This window comes from Physeter macrocephalus, chromosome 13, assembly GCF_002837175.3.
Source record: "Physeter macrocephalus isolate SW-GA chromosome 13, ASM283717v5, whole genome shotgun sequence".
Taxonomy (NCBI): domain Eukaryota; kingdom Metazoa; phylum Chordata; class Mammalia; order Artiodactyla; family Physeteridae; genus Physeter; species Physeter macrocephalus.
Window position 1 is genome coordinate 11,823,143 of NC_041226.1, and position 14,195 is coordinate 11,837,337.

Consider the following 14,195-nt stretch of genomic DNA (forward strand, 5'->3'; position numbering starts at 1 on the left):
AGGCTCAGCGGCCATGGCTCACGGGCCCAGCCGCTCCGCGGCATGTGGGATCCTCCCAGACCGGGGCGCGAACCCGGTTCCCCTGCATCGGCAGGCGGACGCGCAACCACTGCGCCACCAGGGAAGCCCGAGGCTCACTTTTATAAGGAAGAAATGTGGTCTAATGTAAAGACTCATAAAGAGGGCTAGAGAGGATCTGGTTTTCAATGTGAACTTTGGTGTTAAACTTAAGTATTAGGTTACCTTGCCTAGTTTCTGAAGCAGCAAAATAAAAATAATAATAATAGCCTTTTCTTCTCAAAAAGGTTCCTGTGCAGGGAATCACCAGGTGAATAATAAATGTAAAATATACTAACCTACTAAAGTCATATGCAAAAGCTTTACTCACTTAACTGTACTTACTGTTTTCATTTTGAAATCAGGTGTTTCTTTTTCACTCTACAAATGTTCTCCTTTTCTGTCTCCAGGCTGTTCAGGGTCGGTCTATCACACAACAAGACAGAGATCTCCGAGTTGATTTAGGATTTCGAGGAATGCCAATGACTGAGGAACAGCGGCGCCAGTTCAGCCCAGGTCCACGCACTACAATGTTTCGTATTCCTGAGTTTAAATGGTCTCCAATGCACCAGCGACTTCTCACCGATTTGCTATTTGCATTAGAAACAGATGTACATGTTTGGAGGAGGTAGAAATACTTCTTTTCTATAAATAAGACTACTTTCAGTTGAAAAATGAATATTTTAAATTGGTGGCATCGACTGATTAATAGGCGAAATATATCATTAAAAATCTCACAAATTAAATTTATTAAAAAAACATTGAATATTTTTATATAAACATAAATATTTTCATAATGATTATAAGTCCTGGGGTGGGTCAAATTAAAGGCTAACCAAGAATTTAGGCTTAAGACAGTTAATTAGCCAATTTTTGAAATCTGGCATTGCCAGGTTATTATAAAAAAGAGTTTTAACCAAGAAAAGGTTCAGTACTGGTTCAAATAAATTTCTGCATTTTTATCTTTCCCTGTTAAAATTAATACCACGTACTACATTTATTCTTGGTGATAAGATTTAACACATAGTGCTAAAATAAAATTTAAAATCAGCTTATGACATCTATTTTTAGAGCTTATACCATTTACATGGTAAGTGGATATCATTTCAAATATAATCATTTAAGGAAAACAGTGAAGAAAACAGTTCAATTGTTTTATTTTTTTCAGTGCAAATAAATTGAATAAGTTTCAAGAAAGAAAACAAAGTCTGCATAAATTTTAAAATTATCTTGCCTCAATTTTAGTTTAATTTTCTAATAGCAAATATGCAACAAATTAATCAGTTATGAGAGTGTCATGTGTTTATGCAGATAAATTAGGTAGTGATGTCTGTCAGTAACAGTACCCCACCGTCAGTGACTTGAACAGTCAGTGGCGCAATGGACTATGAGTGAGTTTCTTAACAACGGACTTAAGTGAGTTTCTCTGCTTCTCCTAGTTATCCTTCTAAGATTCAAGGTGGCTGCTTCAGCTCCCAGAATCAAGTCAACATAGGAAACTTACCCCAACTAGAGGGCAGGACTCTTCTTCCTCTTTCACCCACTTCTTCCTTCCTTCTCTTCCTTGTCTCTCTCTCTGCCTCCTCCTCTCTCTCCTCTTTCTTCTTCTCCTCTTCTTCTTATTCTCTACTTCTTTTTTTTCTAAAAGAAAACCCTCAAGAAATTTCCTTCTTATGTCCCATGTGTCAGTAGGATCATATGCTATTCTCTGAGTCACCAGCAAAAGGGAATGGGATTGTAATGATTGGCCTCCATGGAGCAATACGGGTTACCAACCTAGTAGCTGTGGTGAAGCCGATCTTTCCTGTACCAGATGTAGCTCAATAATAGAAAAAAATCTAGATTGTGTTAGCAGGGAATAAGGAATAACTATCATGTAAGCAATCGGTGTCTGCCATAGAAAGTTTTTAGCTCTGATTTTTATTTGGTCAGTTTGTCCTTAGTCTACTTATGTGATAGAAACAATGGTCTTTCCATTGCTAATGTTATATGCTAAGTTACCTAGGGATGGTAAATAAGGAGACTGGAATACCCTGAAATACGTTAGTACTAACATGAGCATCAGTGTATGGAGAGATACAGTGTAATTTACTAATTGCAATGTTAGTATCCCCCAAATGAATGATACTCAACTTTCCGTCCCTTAATACTGTGTGTGTCTTTCTGTGTTTTCTTTCATGGACTCTCATAAAATTTCCCAGACAGAATTTTACATAATTTTAAAAAATGTCAAAGATAGATAGTACTTTAATTTTTAGGACAAGAGAAAACATCCTGAGATCTAAGATATATTAGATGATATTTTGCAGTTCTTAAAAGGTGAGAATCATTGACTTAAATTTGATCATGGAGTAATCTCTTTTTTTTCTGTTAGAGAATAGTTCATATTCGTGACCGATACCAAACTAAAGCAGTGTATTTCTCTGAGAATCTATATTGAATGTTTTGTATGGCAGAGCTGCACTGCTGACCTTTGAGGTCTTTTTTCCTTTTTTTATTCAGTAAGTACTTGAATTTTACTGACTCATTTATACTCCCCTATCGTATCACTTCTGTGGCTAGCAGTATACATTTTCAGTACAGCTGGTCAAAGCCGGAGATGCAGTCTGGTGATACAACAAATTGTCAGCTAACTATTCACTTGTTCTGCCTTTCAATACCAAACAACCAGCTTTGGAAAAAATAAATATAGCCAAATTCAGTGACCTAGTCATATGTCTTTGAATCAAGTTAATACACTGTATTTTAAAAGCAGAAAGAAAATAATAAATTATTATATTTGGGGACACACAAAAAATCCATGCCGAAATGAATGCTAAGTTTTTGGTAATATGACATCTCAATTGTAAATTATTTTCTTTTCTAATAACTCCATTTTAAATTTGTCTAGCTCTTATTTTTCACTTTAAAAATGGCATTATAAATAAAATCTAAACTTCTTATTCTTAAGCCAAAGAAATGTTCATTTCTGCTTTGTTTTTCTGCTATTTTAGCCATTCCACAAAGTCTGTAATGGATTTTGTCAATAGCAATGAAAATATTATTTTTGTACATAACACAATTCACCTCATTTCCCAAATGGTAGACAACATCATCATTGCTTGTGGAGGAATTTTACCTTTGCTCTCTGCTGCAACATCACCAACTGTAAGTACTTTGCCTCCATCTAGTGGTTATGTTTTATAATTACATTACTAGAGTATGTCAGTGGTGTTCTATACTATAAACACGGATTTTAACAAGACTTGTTCACCTAAGGAAACTTTTTAACCATATAATTTAAAATTATATATATTTATATTCTCACCTTTTTTAATTGTCAGTCTTGGGTTCCAGCTGTGTGCATTTATGAACATATTTCTCTGGTAATTCTGATGAACATGCCTTAGGAAGAACAATAACTATGAATGATTTAGCTTTATTTTCTATATATTGTTTCTCTCTTCAAATCTACGTTATAATAAACTGTTAAAATCTTTGTTCTGTAAATCTTGAAGTTCTAAATACAAGTACATGTTTATTGTATGATAATTAGAGTCATGAATCTAAATTTAGAAAAAGTCATCTTTAGACATTCAGTCTCATATGACTTGCTTGAAATATTATTTTTAAACTTAATATTATTTTAAATGATATATAGGAGTTTTATACTTCTGATCTCTGAGATTTAATATTGAAGCCAGTAATTTGCTTCAAAAAGAGAATCGAATGATTGAATTCTTAGAGTGTTTCTTATTTAAAACTTAGGTACCTCAGATAGAAAAAGTATAAATGACAACATTTTCTTCTGTACCTGAAAAATTTCATAATCCTTAAGAGCCTCAAAAAACTTTATTTTAGCCATATGGCATCTTTTAGAATTTTCATCTGACATGATTTACTGGTTCAACATTTATTTTTTAAAAATATAGACTTTCTCTAATAAAACGTTGAAATGTATTAATATAAGTTTGAAAGGCATTTAATGTTACTTATGTCATTTAAAATATAATAGATAAATAAAATAACTGTATTTTAGCTGTCTTTTAAAAAATACCCCTGGGGCTTCCCTGGTGGCGCAGTGGTTGAGAGTCCGCCTGCCAATGCAGAGGACACGGGTTCGCGCCCTGGTCCGGGAAGATCCCACATGCCGCGGAGCGGCTGGGCCCGTGAACCATGCCGCTGAGCTTGCGCATCCGGCGCCCGGGTCCGGGAAGATCCCACATGCCGCGGAGCGGCTGGGCCCGTGAACCATGCCGCTGAGCTTGCGCATCCGGAGCCTGTGCTCCGCAACGGGAGAGGCCACAACAGTGAGAGGCCTGCGTTCCGCAAAAAAAAAAAAAAAATCTCTGATTCATATTTTTAAAAAAAACAGACTCCATAGCTAATTGCTCAGATGGGAAAGAATATAGAATTCTGCTTCTCATATTAACTGTGTTCTTGCTACCACATTGGAAACTCATCCATAAGCCCAAAATATATCCTTTTTCCAGAGAGAAACTTGCTGTTTTATTAAGATGTCTTTTACTTGATGAGGCTGTGTTTCCAAATTGATCTCTGGCTTTATTTCATCATTAACAAGCTTTCTCTACATGACTCTTTTTCTCACTGTCCCTTTGCCACCACCCCTGGAGCAGCACTGAAACTTAAATATTGGCAGCAAAAAGAATGTATCCTCAGCACACCTCCCCCTCACAGGCATATATACTTCTATTTCATCCATGAATTTGTTCGGGTCTCCAAAGGCAAGAAGGCTAGTTCAGCAGAGAGTGCAGCAGAACAGGTCCTAATTAGGGCCTTCATGAAATTAGCAGCTGACCAAGGAAATTGAATCAGGAAGAAAAATAGCTGATGGTGTGTGAAGAGTGCAGGTATCCTGTGAGATTAACATACCATCCCTTCTCTTTAATCTCTGATTTCCTCTCATGATTTATACCAAATTCTGATAAATTGAGAGTTATATGTGATATTAAAAGTACATTCTGATATTGAGACAGGAAGAAGCTTTGTTTTGTTTTTTTCCCTCTTCTCTGCATTAAAGACTGACTTAATGTTTCATCCTGGCATTTTTCTTCATCCTATAAATTTTTTTATGTCTTATAAATTAACATTTGTTGTCAGGAAATTTTAAAATGTTATACTGAAATTTACTTTAAAATATAATATTGTTTTAAAATTTTCTGTAGAACAAAAATGACCTTTATAAAAAATTAGCAGTAGACATGAAAATTTGTATAGATTTGAAATATTCACATTGCTAGTCTTCCAAATTTTAAAACTAGATCTCTATCAAAATAGAGAAAATAATTAATGAAGTTTCAATAAACAATATGATTTAAATAATATGTCACTACCCCAGTTTGCTTATTTTTTATTTTATAATGAATATACAATAAAGATACTGACATTTTGAGGTTCTACTTCCAAAATTATTACCTGTGCAGTTTTAATCTCTGCAGTTTGGAATTTGAAACTATGGTTCTTATTTCTTAGACTATTCTCAGCAGACTTTGGAATTCATTCAATTGTAGAAACTTTTCTTCATTGTCTCTGTCTCTATATTTCTGTTATTTTGGTCCATTAGCTGATTGTACCTATACCTGGTTGTACAACATAGCTAATTTTACGTTCTTTGAATAAATTGCTTCCTAATAGCGAGAACCTTTTCTCCCACTTCCTACTGGGAGAAAACATGGTTGGTGTCAACTGTTGAGTAATGTCTTCTATTACTTGATTGTATAATATTCTTGCTAAAAATTGTAATGTAGTAGAGGGGAAGAGTTAGGAAGGAGGAGGTTGAATAAAGAAAGAAATGAGAACTGAAGATATGGAGCTTTTTAACTTAGATTTTTTTAAAAAAAATTTTATTGGAGTATAGTTGATTTACAATGTTGTGTTACTTTCTTTAATTTAGATTTAAAATATAAAAAGCCAAAAGAGAATTTTGGATGGAATAAGTGAAAAAGGAAACACTGGCAATATACAGATTACCAAAGGGAAACATTGTCATGTAGATGCCTTTAGAATTTCAATCCCATATGAAGAGAGATAGAAACATTTGAAACTAATGTTTGAGTGATCTGTAATTTTGTTTAGATTTGTGGAGTTCTTCAGAATATTCATACATTATATACAGATACGTATTTAAGGAATAAATATGAGTAATGATGGTATGCAGTGGTTGACAAATTTATTCTGTGTATGGATCATATAGTAAATATTTTCGGTTTTGTGGGCTATATGGTATCTAACTATTGAAATTTGCTGTTGTTTGCAAAAGCAGCCATATATCATAACACAGAGGAGTAGGTGTGGGTGTGTTTCAATAAACCTTTATTTATATTTGACTTGTAAGTCCTAGTTTGCTGACCACTGACTTACAGCACCATTTTCACAAAAAACATGTGAAAAAATGTCATAGCGTAAAACTTCATTACTTACTCCTGATCATTAAAAATTCAATAGTTAGAGCTTAAGATAAATTCATTTTTCCTATTAAATAAGAGCTTGCATTTGACTTAATGAACATTTATTAAAGTTTAATTTTTAATATAATTTCACTGGTGGTTGTGATCATTATGTTTTATTAGAAGATATGTAACTTTTCCCACGCAGCCATACTAAATATTTTTAGCATTTGACACGTCTAATGTTGAAATTGTGTTTAATTTTGAGTAGGTAAGTAGAATGCTAAGTATTCTTTATAATTTCTCTTAAAAGCTCAACCCAGGAAAATGTCTTTTCCATTTCTCAGTATACGTGTGGATCTCAGATAATTTGCTCATTTTCATCGAAAACAAACTTTTGTTTCCCAATAATCAGTGAGACTCAAACACGATTTTTCTTGAAGTTATGATTTAGTTGAAGGCATATGGGTTTTAGCATAGGATAAATGTGTATTTTAACCTGGGTTCTACCACTTACTAGAAATGATGTCAACCTTAATTTCTTCATTTTAATGGTGTTAATTTTACTTATCCCACAGGGAGTTTGTGAAAATTAAGTTAGGTAATGTCACTAGACGGAGATGACTCTTTCTGAATGTTTCCCTCGTTTACTTCCTTTTGGAACTTTTTATTCAGAATTGTATCATGATGGAATGATCTTCCCATTTATAGAGTAAGCCTGTCACGCTCAGAATTCTGAAGTTTAAAATAGGATATTTGAACCAAGTTAGTTACTATGGGTGATCCATTTTGATGGCAAAAACACTAAAGTGGTATAGTCTTGTCTGTTCTCTCCATGGCGTTGGCATAGTGGTGGTTTATTTTCTGCCCTGGGACCTTATATGAATACAGTAATCCATACTAAGGATGACATTTGTGTATTGCTGTTGCAGTACCATCACGTGAGAAAATTTGAGCTTTTTTATCTTACTTTACGGAACTATTTCAGTGGAAACTTTAAGGAAAAAGAGTATAGATATACAAATATTTGTGTTATAATGCCACCTCAAACTTAAAATTCATTGAAGAAGCAGGACTTTATTGGAGTTTCAGTTTTACCTAGATTATTTAAAATCTTATGTAGCACAGAAAATAAATTACATAGTTTCAAGTCTCTAAATTAGACCAATAGTTTTAAGTAGTCAGGGGAATAAAATAGAACTCTTCGTATGTAGGTTGACCAGTCTTTGATTTGGGGAAGGAGCATTATTTTTGTTACTGTTGTTGAGGTTTTGAAGTTAATGTTTCTATGACTAGTCAGTTGCATCCTCTCATTTATTTTCTATACATTGTTCAAGTTGGTCATGAATGAAAGCAAGGAATTGGAGAAAAAAATGAAGATAAACAAAGAACATGGATCAACTACAAATTGCATGATCACTTAATGATTTTAAGTTGACCATTTTGGTCAACCATCCAGAACACTGAATGTTTAGAATTTCATTCAGTGTCACGTATGGTTTCTTTTTCTCTGTTGATAGAAAAATAATAGAGACTGATATTTCTGGCTTTCCTAATAGTTTCATAATCCTGAGAAAGAAGAGGAACTTTTTATGTCAAAAAATGATGACAAGGACTTAATTTTAATTTATATTTTCTTACCATTATTAGAAAATATAGCTAATAGATTTGGAAAAACTACTAATTTTCTTTGTGTTTTGTTTATCTCATAACACTGATTATATTTTAGTATTCTCAGGGTGCTTTTATATGTTCTCCTATACTACTTGAAAATAGTTTATTTTGAAATTTATGCTCACGTATAATGTCAGAAATCAAAGAATAAGAATAGTCGTTGACTTTCATTATGAAACTTAATTCTATCCAAAAATTTTTAATATACTGAATATAATTCTTAATAATACTCTGAAACTTAGTACAAAATCTATGCAATCATCTTATTTCACATGCAACCTCATTTAGTGTATCAGTAAGTTCTTTTCTAGCAAGGGAAAGTGTTTTTTAAGTTAGAATCACTCAAATATTTTATTATCTTATTAATTACTGGGGATTTTGTTCTATAGGAGGGGCTCCAAATATTTTAGGAAACAAAATAGCATGATTCCTTAATGAAAATTCTGGAAGGTTGGTACAGTTTATTTTCCTAAGTCATTTCTGCTTAAACTGGTAATGAGCTAGGGCTTTTACAGAGACATTATGTTAGTTTAGTTATTAAAATGTTTCCTTGGTCATCTTCTAGGAAAAGATAACTTATTTTATAAATTAGAGTATGCATCATTTCTAATATATGAACTATATTTACATATATATTATTTGGGCAGTTACTCTAATGAAAAAAATAAATAGAAGTCTATTTGATATTTAATCTTAATCATATGTAATTTATAAAATGAATATCTCTTCTGAGAATTTTTGCTTTTAATAAAATAATCAAATATAATTTTTAATATATTATTTTGTGTTTCAATTTTACATTGTATTTTCATTTAATTTTAATAATTTGCTTTTCTTGTACTTTTTTGGTCTGTTGTCTGTTTTGTCTAATGCATGTCCAGGGTTCTAAGGTTAGTATTACTTCAGTAATTTTCAGGTTTTCAGTTTTAAATTTTATTTTTGCTTATTTATGAAATTTTTGACTTGGTTATATTTTGAGTTTCCATACCATCTAACATTAGGCATATCTTTTGGTATATTTAAAAGATTCATTAGAAGGATTATTTTCTCAGTGCACTGAGGAATTACTATTTTATTATTCACACTAATCTTTAGACTAAACTATCAGAATATAATGAAAACAATAATATTACAGTCATATGTACAATCAGATTTTAACTGGTTCCAAAGAAAGGAAATTGGTTGGAATATATGTTAAGATTTAATAATTATCATATGTGGGTGATCTTTATTTTTAAACCTATGTTATGATGTTTATATAACATTTCATCATATTTATAAATTACTGTTATATAGAATTAATAAGAACTCCCATTTAGGTTATTGGTTAAGAATGCTTTTTAGTTTAAAATTTTATTTTGTTTAGTCAAAAATAACAGTTTGGCAAATTTTATGGATGATTAATAATTCTGTTTATAATTTACTCATTTAAAAATGAAAACATTTTGAAGCTTAAGCCTTGTACACAGCAAAATACTTCAAAATAAGATCAACTAATAAAATGAGATTTCCCGTAATTTTAGTAATTCAAAATGATGAATTTCTTTGAGAATACATCTATAGATATCCTAAAATTCTAATATTTTGAAAAGTTTTCAGAATGCTTAATGGACCTAAGCAATGGCCAGATCTTCCATTCCATTATAAAACACTTATATTGATAACTGATATTTTAAAAGGAGGTTTTATATAAAATTAATTTTTAAACTTTTATTATAAACAATTGTGTTGTGGTCACCGATTTTTAATTCATGCTATGAAATGATGCTGTATATCAGTGAAGTGCTAGCAAATGAGGAATCTTTATTTAAAAAATCCAAGTAATGAATTAATCATTTCTTTAGGTCATGGATACCGAATTGGCATAATGTTGTAAATCAACAATTGAAAAAAAATTTTTTGTCTATTTCCAAGCTCCTCTTAGAGAGAATGATTTTAACTCTATTTTGATGTTAAATAGAAGGGAGAAAGGTTGTTACGTTTTATATTCCACTTATAATCGTTTAGTTATAAAAGTGCTTGCAGTAGCCAGCTGTCTCTTTTCTTACCCGTGTTGTACACAAGAAGTGTTTAAGAGGTCGTTTTTTAATCAGTGTTTCCTGCTGACATTTCCATGTTAATGTGAGTAGGGATATGTCTAGGTAGAATGATGGGTATAAATAATGTCAAATGGAGCATTAAATAGGAGCAGATACCTATGATATATGCTTACCTTGTAGTTGAATTTATCATTTGGTGCCGAAGTAAGGTTAATCCATATGGCTAGTGTGCCCATTTTCAGAAAATTTAAACAGTAGTACTTTTTATTTATAAAGCATTCCTTACTTTTCTCTGGTTTTGAGGCACTGAGAAAATGAGGTCTAGTCATAATGAACCAAAATAATTAAAATGTTATGTAATGCACAGTGAAAAATAAAATAAGAGATGTTGCTATTGCTTACAAAATACAGAGTTATACATCTTACGAAACACAGTGCTTTGTACCATTCCCTTTCAAAGCAGGAAATTATATTTTACCATAGACAATAGTGTAGTGAAAGTACAGCTTCACCAGTCTAGAATGCTACTGATTCTTCTTATTGCTAGTGTCACAAATTAATATCGGTAGAGGAATTAATGATCTTGAGTATTTTTACCCTAGATTTTTATTGTTCATACAAGATACCTAGTGGTTTCACTTTATTCTGAAATGGATAAGAAAGTGTCATAATTTGACAGTTGTCTCCCTTTGATGTCAAATGAAAGCACCACATATCTTTCCTATTGCTCATCATACATTTATAGGAAAGAAAAATTAGCACATATATTTTTATAAATGAGAATGAGGATTTTAGGAAAGAAATATGAGTTTTATGTCTTTGTTAACTAATGAAATAGAACAAAACTAGTATAAATATATACATGTGATTACTTCTAAATATCTTTATGAAATGATCTTAAGTTTGGAATGTAGTTTTTACAAGTAATGATACTGAAATCTAACATTGATTTTAAAAATAGATTTTTCCTTTATTTAAATATAATTCATAGGTAAGCTAATTAAATTTGATAACTAGCTCTTGTGATGTGGAATTAGTTTATGATTTATAACTCGTTTTGTTTACAAAATAACTAAACTACTGTTAGCCTGCGGTATGTATGTACAGTATTACATCTCCAAATTTTAAGCAAGATTTAAATCTTCTACTTTTTTAAAGACGGAATTGGAAAATATTGAAGTGACACAAGGCATGTCAGCTGAGACAGCAGTAACTTTCCTCAGTCGATTGATGGCTATGGTTGATGTACTTGTATTTGCCAGCTCTCTAAATTTTAGTGAGATTGAAGCTGAAAAAAACATGTCTTCTGGTGGTTTAATGCGACAGTGCCTAAGGCTAGGTAAGTCTGTTAAGAATAACGGTGCATGTTAAATAATTACAGATTACTTTTTGATACTCTGTGATACATAAAGTATTAATGATACAATTTGATGATTATGTAATGTAGAGATTATTTTGTAATTCTTCAGAATTACTAAATTAAAAAATTATAATATCTTCACATTGGAGATTTCATGGAATTGCTCTTTAATGGATTCTAATTTGCAATAAAGTCAAATATATTTTGAGTTGTTTCAGAATCAGTTAGACAATAACCTTTTTCACTGAAGTGATTTTAATGTAAATCTAGTTTGCTGTGTTGCTGTGAGAAACTGTTTAGAATGTCGGCAGAGACAGAGAGACAGGGGGAACAAACCTTCACATGCAAGCAGTAAACCTCAAGAAGCTCCTCAAGGTGTGACTGCCACAGCAGCTTCCAAGGTAATTAAACATTTTCTATGTTAAATACAATGTACCTTAAAAAAATTTTTTTTAAGTTCATGAGAACAAAGTGACATGGTATCGCTTGATAATCAGGCAGATGGAGGCTCTGGTCCTGGCTTCTTTTCTTCAGAATTGTATTATCAAGATTATTTAACCTCTCTGAGACTGGTAAGTTTTGGTTACTCAATGAAGATATTAATAATTTCTACCTCGTAGGGTTCTTATAAGGATTATATCAGTTCATAGCACTGAAAAGTTCTTAATTATTACTATTTTTAATAGTTACATATATTTTAACAGAGTTCAGTATATGAATAATGCGCTTTTTAAATGGATATGCTTTGGGGGATAGAATTCCCATGATAGTCAACAAAAATATATTGAATGCCCATGATATGAATGAATGGTGTACAGTATTTTGGAATGCAGCAGTGATTCTCATTCTAAATTAGCTCTATTTATTGTATGTTCAACTGACCATTTGCATCACTTCAGAGTTTCAGTAATGTGACTTTTAGGTCCTGCATGCTTGACTGTCGCTTACTTCAGCTACAACTTGGAATCCCTTACCCTTGCTTTTACTATTTTATCTTGTTTATTTATTACTATTTTATTTTAGTCACACTGTAGACTTCATGCAGTTCTTCAGAATTTGTTTTAACCTTTAGACTTACACATAGCTTCCCCTTTCTTGAAATGTCCATCCTTATTTTTCACCCCAGTGACTCTGTTCCACTCTTGGCTTTAGTGTAAGTTCAACTCTCTGAGGAAAATGTTTTCTAATACTTTCACTGCCAACCCAGTCTAGGGGAAGTTCCTCTGTTTGATATTTTCATAAAACCTGGTATGTCTCTTGTCACTCACAGTACTTGTAATCAGATGTTTGATACTGAAACAGTGAAGCCTCAATAAATGAAGGCATGAAGTAAAAGTTTAATTCATTTAAAAAGTTCTGTGGCTTCAAACTTTTGCAGTTTTCAGGCAGAACAGCCACACATTTAGTCTATCTGTAGTGTAGCGTCTTTCTTTTTCACTACTGTTAGAGACACATTACTAAAATAATTAGACCATATATTATTTTATTGCTGACAAGTCTCCACAAAGCTCTTCATTGCTTAGAAAATTAAATAGAAACACATCAGCAGTCATGCTTCATGTTATTTGTGTAGGCACAGGAGACTGTATGTTACTTGAGGGCATGTTCGTATCTTATACATCTTTGTAATTACAGAGCGTACATCGCACAGCACAAACTCTAGAATCAAACAGTTCTGAGTTTGTATTCTGGCTCTACCACTTACTGGTTTCATGAACCAAGACACATTCCTTAGTCTCTTGTGCCTCAGTTTTTCATTTTAAAGACTGGAAGACAGTTTTCCAGTCTTTAAAATGAATATGTGTGTGTGTGTGTGTGTATATATATATATATATATATATATATATACACACACACACATATATATCTATCTTAATGTATAAGGTGTTTGTATGAATTAAATAAAAAGCAATAATGCATTAAAGTACTTAGTAATTCCAGAAATGCAGTGAACAGTCAATTAATACTAATTCCCTTCCTCTCTTTAGGAGTTAGCCATTCAATATATATATCATGAAATGAATAAATAAGTTAGTATTTTTGAGAGCTTAGATCTTAAAGCTGTCTGTATTTAAATCAGAAGATAATAGGGAACATTTCAAACCTGTCAAGCCAAGTAGTACACTGATTGTAGACCATGGACAAAAAAGCTCAGTGAGAGGGAAATCCATAGTAATTTAGTTGAGCTAGTCAGTGTCTCTCTAGCAAGAACCTTGGCAATGAAAGATGGAGTATAAGTCCTGGATATAGAAATATTAGGGGAAAAGTTGACTTGGTAAGAAAACATGTTTCAGAATAGAGAGTCAATGGAGAGAGTTGTTTTTTTCTTTCTTCCCTATTTTTTAATGTGACACTTGAGTAAGTAAACCTTAGTTAATTTTGGTGTGTTACTAACCTGAGTGAACTTGTATTAACCACATGGTTTCTTTGCACCTCATTTTTTATACTTTCTAAAAAGGAGCAGTAATACAAGCTTTTCCTATAAAAATGTCTCGAATTAGATTATGGACATAGAAGTACTTTGTAAACTGTAAAATAGTATATAAATTAAAATATATACAAAGTTTTCATCTATGCTATGAATAGTATATTATTTCTTTAATCATTCTCTGATAAAGATTATTAGCCTGTTTTTACATATTAAAGCTGAGGTTCTGAGAGGTTAAGTATCTCACCTAA

At 32.0% G+C, this 14,195-nt stretch overlaps 1 protein-coding gene across 9 annotated transcripts in view; it reads left to right on the plus strand.

Annotated features, from left to right (window-relative positions):
* Positions 1 to 14,195, plus strand: part of NBEA (neurobeachin) — a 607,387-nt gene that overhangs the window by 176,139 nt on the left and 417,053 nt on the right. For all 9 annotated transcript variants that reach the window (XM_055089393.1, XM_055089395.1, XM_055089397.1 and 6 more), the window contains 4 exons: positions 468 to 685; positions 3,051 to 3,204; positions 11,315 to 11,495; positions 11,787 to 11,917. In XM_055089393.1, the coding sequence (XP_054945368.1) occupies positions 468 to 685; positions 3,051 to 3,204; positions 11,315 to 11,495; positions 11,787 to 11,917 (684 nt within the window). The remainder of the gene's footprint in view (positions 1 to 467; positions 686 to 3,050; positions 3,205 to 11,314; positions 11,496 to 11,786; positions 11,918 to 14,195) is intronic.